Source organism: Eucalyptus grandis, chromosome 7 (assembly GCF_016545825.1).
Source record: "Eucalyptus grandis isolate ANBG69807.140 chromosome 7, ASM1654582v1, whole genome shotgun sequence".
In the NCBI taxonomy this organism is placed as follows: domain Eukaryota; kingdom Viridiplantae; phylum Streptophyta; class Magnoliopsida; order Myrtales; family Myrtaceae; genus Eucalyptus; species Eucalyptus grandis.
Genome location: NC_052618.1, coordinates 16278721 through 16289076, shown reverse-complemented (window position 1 = coordinate 16289076; position 10356 = coordinate 16278721). Strand labels below are relative to the sequence as shown.

The following is a 10356-nucleotide window of genomic DNA, read 5'->3' as shown; positions in this document are numbered from 1 at the left end:
GAAGCAAAAGTCTCAGACCTCTAGTTACTTCATTCAGGCTCAGTGACACTTCAATTATCTCCTAAAACATTGTTTCAAATGTCAAAAATGAAACTGTGTTACATTGTCACGTTAATGTCCATGAAAATTGCCATTGCGATTTCACATGAGATAACAAGATCACGAATTTGACAGAAAAGCTAGAAGACTAACTTTGATTTCCTCTGCATAATATTTACAACCTCACTGACCTACAATGCTCCAACCGGTGGGTATTCAAAGAATTTATCATCTAACGTCTCTTTGCCAGTGAACTGTAATGCATCTTCAGCAGATCCTCAAGAGATACCAAAGACCATGCTTCCTCGTTTTGGGCAAATACCTTCTGATTAATAGAGTCCACAATGATGCTCACATTCCCAAAACCATATATCTGAAGGCCATTGTGCATCCGACCAGGTTTAGGCTTGAATAGCAACTCATGCTGCTGCGCATAGGCCTCAATGACTTCTTTTAGCTTCATCTCAGGCATTCCACCGGCAGCATCCATATGAGAGGTACCACCAGCACCAACAGCAGCTTGTTGTCGAGCATAAGCTGCTGCTTTCTGCTGAGCCTCAAACTGCCTCTGCTCAAGGACCCTATGATAACTTAAGTTTTCTTTAACACCAGGTTGGGCAACCTCCATGCCTTCAGCTGCATTGTCCATCATGTCTAGACCAATTCTAAGCTGATATCTGATACTCTCATTTGCTAGCAGCTCTTGTGGAAAAAGATTCCGCCAACCTCGATACCAGTTCATAACTTCATTGAAGTCTGGGTTAGAACACAACCAGTGATATAACACCTGTAGCCACTTAACAAAAAAACTTCTCCATCAAGTCCACCATGAGATGGATTGGGATAGCAGAGGCCCAAGACATGACCCAATTGAACTGATCCAGCTTCTGATCAGCTGGGTTTATCTGGAACTCCTGGAGGACAAGCTGCAATTTTGGAATGATAAACCGGCGCATAAAATCCTCCCAACTGGCAGAATCGAACACAGTTTTCCAAGGTGACAATATGGTGTACGCAGAGCCATCACTCGGGTGCCAGGCGTGAAGTACATTACTCAGTTTTGACCGTATGATCTGATAGTGACCCTCCAACTTTTGTCCCAACAAGGGTAACCACGGATGCACCCAGACATGGATAGGAACAGTTTCTCGATTTGGGGTCCCACGAGTCCACGGCACTCGACAATTTTGGCATAACAACCATGTTCAGTATAGACTGCAGAACAGAAGAAGGCAACAATTTTTCCCATGTCTCGAGGAAATGAAGCATTGGTTCCGGATCCCTTGCCTCCCAAGTGTTAATGCCTGATATTCTCACAGCAGGCAAGACAACTTCTGAAACCAACTGGGTATAAGGGGATCCCAAATCCCATATATCAAGACATTCCTGTCCTTGCAATAGAGATTTCCACCGTGAAACAACTTCCAACCCATGTGAGGGATTCCGAAGAGGATCCCATCCCTGAAATACTCTGATAAACAGAGGGAGTGCAAATGAGCAAGCAATGCAGGATAAGTTGCAAAGTTTATAATCATCAGGAAACCTTCTTAGCATGTCACCAAAAGACTTGGCTAGCAAGTCTAACGTCAATGTTCCCATCGACTTTTCCTCCTCAATCCGGCCTAGTGTATTCATTATCTCCTTCACGTTATTTAGTTGTTTCTTCTGGAGTTCTGCCTCAGCTTGCAACTTCTCTTTTTCCTCTTGCAAGCTCAGAGCTGTCTCCTTCTCATTCCTCAGGTCCCTATCGATCTTCTGAATATCCAACTCAGCAAGGTCCACAATCAACCTTACATTGTGCTGGAGCTCGGGCATAGGAACATCACTCTCCCTCGCCTTCTCTTCCGCATTCAGATTCTCCAAGTTTGCTAATACCCTAACCTGAGGTCCGCGCATGTCAAGTACCTTTTGCACAACTTCAACACCCTGTTCCTGCTTCTTCGCCAACAGCTCTTCTGCTGTAATATATTTCGCTTTGTTTTTCAGTGTTGCCCTCTTCATTTGCTTAGACCAAAGCTTCTCCTTACCAGGCACATCAGGTAATGGCTTCTTTTCCTCTGGCTCCAATGAGGCAACAGGCGCCTTTGCAGGAGTTTCTTTGTAGTCGTTGAAACCCATACCCATATTCTTAGGACGCAACTTTGCTTCAACGGGTGCCACAATCCCCTGCTGGTTCTTGCCAAGACCACCCCTTTGTAACCCATTTTCTCGAGCAACTTCATTCCAATTCCCTTGGTGTACTTCTCGAAGCCGCCCACGTTCCCCGATTCATAAGAATCCCTCTTAGCCCCACCTTGCTGCGCTTTCTTCTCCAATTTCGATTGCTCTCTCCTCCTCTCCGCTCCCTCCTTGATCTTCCGCCCAAATGCCGTCGGCAAGAAACCATCCTCCTCCTCGCCGTTCTCATCAAAACCATCGTCTCGCTTCTTAAACCCCAAACCCACCCCAGCACCAACCCCAAGCCCGGCCTATCCTCATCCACGTCAGCGGACTCGTCATCCTCATTCTCCGTCTTCGAGTTCTCATCAATCTCTCTGTTCGGCATGACCATGCCGGTGGACACGAAATTCACGGGCTTCGACAGATCGGCCTTACCATGGAGGTCCCTGTTCTTCCTCCGCTTCCTCTTGGAGGAGTCGTCGTAGTCCGAATCGGAGTCCCCCGACGCGAAGACGCCGTAGAGCGCGTCGTCCTTGGTCTGCGCGCGCTTCTCCCTCCGCTGCCGGTAGTAGAACTCCCCGTCGATCCACTGCCCGTCGTCGTAATCGTTGTCCATCCCGAACCTCTCCATCTCCTGGTCCTCGTCCATCTTCGAGCAATCCCGGAGAACCAAGGCGAGGGACCTAGGGTTTCGGGGCTGTGTTCTGAGGCGGCGGAGAGAGAGGCGGCGCTGCTGCCGAACGCCGAGGTGGCCCGGCGGCGTGGATGCGGCGGCGGTCGGAGGCCGCGATACGGCGGTGCAGCTCGGCTCGAGGGCTGGATAGAGATCGGGAGAGAGAGAGAAGAAGCAGCGAGTGACGGAATGCTCGAAACGCAAGAAATGGAAAACCTAACGGATCTTCTTCTTGTTCTTCTTCTTCTTCCCCTTTAAAATTCTCAGATGTTAACAATTGTTGACTTTTTTTCTTTTTTTATTATTCCCTATTTACTTCAAGGAGGGGAAATTCATTTATCATGATATTTGTTGATGATATATCGATGATCGAAAATGAAATTAGGCAAATTTTTCAATAATAAACCTCAAAAAATTGAAAATATATATTTTTAAGAATTTAAGTTGCAAGAAATAAAAATGAAACTTCCGATAAGAAGTACTTGTTGGAAGATAAATGACATGATAGAAACTTGGTGATTTAATTAATTTGAAAACTTGAAATTATTGAGGATTTTTCTATGTATACTCCAAGTTAATTTATAAAAAAAAATGAAAAGGAGAATATTTGGTATTTTAATTTCTTATCAATTAAGGAATTTTTCTACCATTAAATAGTTATTCGAAATTAGAGGTATATCGTGACAAAATTGCAGCAAAAACACACCATGTATATAGAACTAGAGAAAAATTTCAAATAATGATTTAAAGTGTTTTCATTTTCTCAAATAAAGATTTGAATTAAACCTTATTTCAAATAATTACTTGAAGTGTCACCATCTTTTCAACTAAAAGTTTGAAATAAATCTTATTTCAAAGAAGGCCTTGACTATGCATAATTCAAAAAATGGCTCGACTTTTTGGTTGGTTAATGGCATTTAAGTCATTTACCTTCTTTTTTAAAATTTTTTTTTTGGCTTTTCTTTCTTATTCATTGGTGACCGACCTTGGAGCAGGTTGCCCTCGCGATCATCAGAGAGATTGGCCCTCACCTCGTGGCTAGCGAAGGTCACCGAACCCTTGTTGGCCCCAGGCGAGGCCGATTCTCACCTAATATAGCGAGGGCTTGTAGGCCCTCATGGACCCTTAACAATTAGCGAAGATGGCCAAGCTCATGCCCACCCTTACTAGTGGTCGGCAAGAGTTACATTGAGCCTGGGCCCTCTTTGAAAAGGGGAACAAAAAAAAAAAAAGAGTGAAAAAGAAAAGAAAATAATAAAAATAATTTAAAAGTACAATTGTAATTGGATGAAACGCCAATGATTGGTCGAAATATTTAGCCAATCAACAACTTATGAGGTCGACCCTTATCTTAAACAACTATTGCATGTTCTTATTTGAAATAATGTCTATTTTATGTCATTATTTGAGAAAATAAGAACACTTCGATTCTTTATTTAGAATTTTCTCTAGAACAGGAGTACCATTTTGTCTGAATAAAGTTACAACAAGGATTTTGGAAGCCAAGCTACATCGCTACAAGATTTATAGCTATGACTTAGGAAAGGTGACTCTTGAAGATTTCTTACATTTATTAGTGTTAGCTTACTTTCGTCATCTGGGCTATCGGTTAATACAGGGATTGAAAATCATAGGGGGATTAAAACTTGCATGTTGAAGATCCGACTAGATCTTGAGTATTGAGATTTCTCAATGTTAACCTTGCCCTCGAGTTTCACATGTCAGAATTCCCACTTCAATGGAAACTTTGACTCTCATTAATCGAATTGGGTGTCAACATGGTTGGGGCTTAGGAGTCGAGTCTAATCAATATGTTGCAGCGCCAAACAAAAGGCTGTCTCAACTTCATAGCTAGTGTTTAAAACTAAATTTGAGATAATTTCATGTAGGAGCTTGATATAAATGAGAAGTCGATAGGCTATATATGTGTGTCCAGATAATATGTCTATGCCTAATTTTATAACAATTAAATTTTTTGAATTAAGTTTACAAAAGTATTGGCGAGCTAGAGCTTCAATTTGACAAGATTATGGAGTAGCTCGAGTTAGGACTCGAATAGATATTAGTTCTCATATAATCATCAACCCTAGCTTAAATTAACTCATGAATAATCTGTAATGCACAGACTTCTCAAATTCTCTTGCTTTTCCTGGATCCCAATGCCGTAATCAGCAGCAAAGAAGCAGCATTTCCTCGTTAATCCTCTCTCTCTCCCTTTTTCTCTCCACCCCAGTTCCACTGTTCAGCTTTAACAGGACAATCATCTCTCTCTCTCTCTTCCTCTTTCTCTCTCTAAAGCTTCCATAGTTCCCCTCGCATTCAAATTCCCGCATCGCAAACTAAGGGTGTGCATGATCCGAGTGGACGATTCCCGACCTAGAACCGGGAACCACCCGCTAAGGATCGGTTCCGAAAAATTAGAATCGGGATCAACCCATTAGTTCCATGGCTTGACACAAAACAATTTTAGTTTTCAACATAGAACGACTACATGACTTCCATAACAACAACCGGAGAGGTTGTAGAAGGATATCATGGTAGGCACTTATACTAATTGTGAGGAAATGATAACAATTTTGGTTAAACTTGTTTTCTATCATGGCTATCATAGGTCATAATAAAATTTTGCAGGCAAATTCTAGGCATTTTTTTTTTCTCTTAGGTGTGATGCTTTAAAAACACTTCATGTGATGCTTAGGAACCTTTGTTTTTGTTTGTGATGAAGCCTAAAGATTTATTTCTTGTTGTGGACTCGTTGTCCTACATCAAAATCTCTCGGTGAAACTTTTTTGCTTTGTTTTGGCAAGTTTGTATAAGGTATATTACACAAACTGCATAACGAGATATTTCTTCCCCATTGTCTTTTAGTTTAACTAAGGCCAAATTGTTTTGGCATTTTTCCAGGCATTTCATTATGGAATGATGATAAAGAAGCGATCTTGACTTAATTTTTTTAGTTATTTGATTTGGATTTATTAATTAGTAATTTCAATTTTTTAATATTAAAAATTAAGATATTATTTTAATATAATTGGTCCTATTTTAGATGGGATAATAGACGGATGCGTCCATTTAACCTAAACCTGGACCGATACCCACGGCTTTCATAAATTAGAATCGGGGAATCAGATCGGTTCTCTCAAGAACCACTGGTTCCGGCGATTTTGGATTCTGGGCGATCCAGGCGGGTCTCATTCTTTTGCACAGCCCTACCGCAAACTGATCTCCAAAACCATAGCCCATGCCGCAATTCAATTTCCCACCTCAATTCACCTCCCCCACCATTAACTCTCTCTCTCTCTCTCTCTCTCTCTCTCTTTTCCGCTGCGCTCTCGTTGTCCGTTCGGTTGCTTGAGCACGAGGGCCGCTCCTCCGGGTGCCGGGGTGAATAGGGCAGCTCTGGGTCACCCCAATGTCGCTCGGGTTGTTGCTATCCTGAGGGCCAGCGATGGGCTCGGCGAAGCCGTGCTGGAAGTTGAGCGCCTGGTCCTTGTTACTGCAGCAACAGAGCAACGGCGTCGGCGGCGGGAACGGCGGCAAGTGCGGCGATCCGAAGCAGGTGTTCTGGAAATCGGTGGCGAAGAGGAGGAGGGTGTCGTGGTCGATCGTGTGCGGCGTGATGCTCTTCGGGCTGGGGTTGATTTCGCTGTTCACGGGTCACGTGGCCTCTGATCTCGAGTGGTGGAACTCCCAGCGGCTGGTCAAGAGGAGCTTGTACTCCAAGCTGGATGTCCGAGACAATGACGTTGAGGATCGGAGCCAGCAAAGGAGAAACGAACAAATTCAGAGCAGCCAGAGCAAACTGACCGGAGAACGGTGCTAACAGAGCTACGGCCTGGTGGTGGAGCAATCCGGGAGGTCAGTTGGAGGTCACCGGACGAAGCAAGGAGCCAAGAGAGATAATTCTCTGGACGTTTAGAAATCTCTGAGCCTCCCCACCCGGTGTCATCTGTGCTGAGCGCATGAGTGTTGTCGTGGCCGGCGATGGAGGATGAGCGGCGGTGGCTGCCGGGGGGACGGAGGCGACGGAGAGGGAGTGATGATGGAGACGCTTCTAGAAATGGGTTGACCCGATAGAGAAATTTTCTCTTGCTGAGCCATACCTTGCGTAAACTTATCGGAGTCGGCCTCGGCACAGACAATTTCCCTCGCCGCAGCCCACGATCCACAGTCTCTCTCTCGATCGGCCGAGTTGCAGAAGATTCTCCGCCACTAATCGACACCAGAAATCCACCGTCCGCCATCTCTTTCTCGGGAATTCTCGAGGCTTCTTCGTCAGTTCTCCTTCTCCGTCGTCCTCCAGACACCGTTAGCCAGCGCCGTAGCCGCTCCGCCGTCGCCGGTTTCGCTGCAGCAAGGCCAACTCTCGTTCTGCTCTGTTTTCTGGTCAGGACGCCTGAAAGTGCACGAACCCTTGGTCGTTCCCCCTTCGCCGGCCCCGATTATCGACGTGGACACCGCCGGGAACTTTGTCACTGAACGGAAGAGAGCCAGTGAGCTTTAGCTAATGTTTGTGTGAGTAGATCAGTTGCGATTGAAGCTCGATTTAGCAACTCGGGACTCATAATGTTATAGTCATGATGATCTGAAAGTGAATCGTTGCTTTGTGTTTGCGTACGAGCACCTTGATCGAAATGCCTATCACTCGTTTGATGAAACATTCGAACTAGATCAGTATGTAACTTCGATTCAATCCTTGAAATGCAAAATCATATTGCATCAGTTCAATTTGTTCTCGACTTATCGAACCCTTATTATGGCCGAATTCGTTCGTATGCTCAACAAATGATGTGAAAATTGCTGTTCCGTGGCTTGAGGATCTCTCTGGTTCTGAGTTAAAAGTGTGAATTCTGTGGTGAAGGAGTACGAGATCTGCATGGTCGCGTGCAAAGAATGGAGCGTCAGAATCGCCATCGATATTCCTTGCGTGTTGTTCTCTTCCTCATTGTCTTCTGATGCGTGCACAAGAGGTGGAAAATTTTTGGAAATGTGACTTTTCTGATGCTGTGGTTTTCATTTCGTATCCCATACTTAGAGGACTCATTGACGGAGTCAGATAGCTTAAAATGGATATATTTGGGGTACATTTGTTCCCGGATAAATTCTCCTATGTTTTTTTTTCTCTAACTAAAAAAATCAAAATAAAAAAATAAAAATGAAAATTGTAGAGAAATGCAAGTCTCAGTTAGGTTGTTACTGTTTAAGAATAGAATTTCATTTGATTCACGTCCTTCAAGATTAGGGAGTCATGTCTCTTGAATCTATAAATAAATTGAAATTTTAGTTGTGTTTTCTCATATGAAATGGATAAAGAAATTAAATTAAATTAAATTAAATGGTATAAAAAAATCCATTTTTTTTTTTTTAATGTTAGGATCACATTTTGGGGTCACATGGATGTAACTCTTCCTTTAGGCTTAGGTTTAATTTTTGGACTCAACTCATGGAGTTTTTTTGTCATGAGGCTTGATGACGAGACAATATATATTCTTTAGCCAACACCGTATCGGATTAAATTCTTGGACGATACTTTCCATATTTTACTTACTTTCGATGCCTTGATTATGAGCTTGGTTTATTAGGTGATGTTTTCATTTACTATATTTCGATTATGTGATTTAAATCCGAAAGCAGTCATTGTCACAAGGATTTGACCACATTGTTTTCTTCAAATATATTTGCCTTACCACAAGTTGTATTTAAATTTGTTGGCCGGTTTGAGGGCTTTGCACACACCTAGCTCTTTTAGCTTTACCTACATCAATTACAGATAGAACATGAGAAGAAAGCTTTCACTTTCTAGGCGTACACCGATATGCGATACTCATAACTACCAATGTAGCGAACTTAAATTAATAGATTGAGTCTTTCTAATGGTCTGGCTTTTAAGGCCTATATGCACAACACCAATATCACTTTCAACACAATCAAATCCAGTATGACCGGTTCATTTTGTTTCCGTTGGCATGACATCTATGGGATCCCCTACCACATAAATATGCACACACAGTTGAGCTACAAATAGGGAAATGTTATGAGGATCAATATGCTCTAACATAGTCTATCTTTGCCTAATGACGTGGGCAGTTTTTGTACTGAATTCGAATCAAACAAGAGAACAACACTGTCGTGGGGACTGGGAGAATGAGCTTGTAGATTAAGATATTCACATTCAAAAATCTCGCGACGAGCAATTCGAGGTTTGGTCTCTCCCCAAACTCCGTGCCGAAATTGATGCAAAATAGGGACTGCCATGAACTTCGCAAACTCACAAAGCTGAGGATGCTACTTAGGTGAATGCAATTCATTTCCCGAAGACTTCAATCTCAGACCGAAGCATCATGGCCATCATCTTCCACCCTCAATGACATTCGACATTTGGTGGTAAATATTCTATATCGGACGTGGCTTATATGGAATACGATTTCATGGAAAATGGAGTCCCCTTCTTATCTGGACACCAAAAATTGGCCCTCATATATTCATTCCAACCCTTTGATAACTAAATCATCTCATCATATTTTTTTTTTCCAATTCCACAGCACACTTTCTCAGAAGCTTTTCACACTGAAGTTCACCGGATAGAATGGTCTTGAAGCTATGTAGTGTCTTCGGCATGAAACATAAAATCATTTTCTTTTGTGGTCGAGTAAAATTTTTATTTCTCATTGAACATTGATATAATGAAACTTCTGACAACTAAAACCATTTGAATCAGGTTGTAGCATAAATGATTCGATTTTTAAATTTCTCAAAAATATCAATAAAGGTTTCAAAAGATATATAATATTTTGATGTACAACCGGATACCTTCAATTTCATGAATCCGAATTTGTTGTTAAGTCCAATTCAAAGAGAATATAAAGTATTAGGAGGCAAATCCATGCGCAAGATAAAATCCCCACATTTCATGGTTTAGCATGTTGAGTTGAGAATTGAGAATAAGGGATCATGGGAATTATTTCTCTTTTTAACTAATTTGGATGGAATTATCATTATTGATAGTTATATTAACATCTTATTTAATGCTTCGGTTATGCTAATAAGGTAATTTCCAGTCATGCAAGGTAAACATGAATTATATATCAAAATTAAGATTTGATATAGTAAATGCTGCGCATATATATATTATATATATATATATATATATATATATATATATTTGTGGATTGGTCAATTAAATGCTTATGATTTAACATTAACAAGATCACAATCATCGACTTAGACAAGACAAGACGAATAACCTCAAGTTTATGGATGTATTTAAACATAAATTGCAGCAAACGATCTTGCTGCGGCTACGGCAATTATTTGAGATCATCAACAAGAATGAGCTTGCACTTGAGCTTCGCGGCTACATTTCAGAGGCTCGACTTAACATGCGTTCGAAGAAGAATGGATCCATGATCTCGAAAAATCTGAAGTAGAATTGCATTCTTCAATTGCAGAGTCAAGAGAGTGATCCTAGCAATTCACAACATCAA

General features: G+C 41.9%; 1 protein-coding gene across 1 annotated transcript; it reads right to left on the bottom strand.

The window, feature by feature from the left end:
- Positions 1-3113, bottom strand: LOC104452843 (septin and tuftelin-interacting protein 1 homolog 1). Its single transcript, XM_010067336.3, is given in 5 exon segments — positions 1-848; positions 850-1190; positions 1192-2231; positions 2234-2509; positions 2512-3113. Coding segments are annotated over 5 exon segments (2571 nt in total). The 5' UTR covers positions 2849-3113; the 3' UTR covers positions 1-271.
- Positions 3114-10356: the final 7243 nt, after the last annotated feature.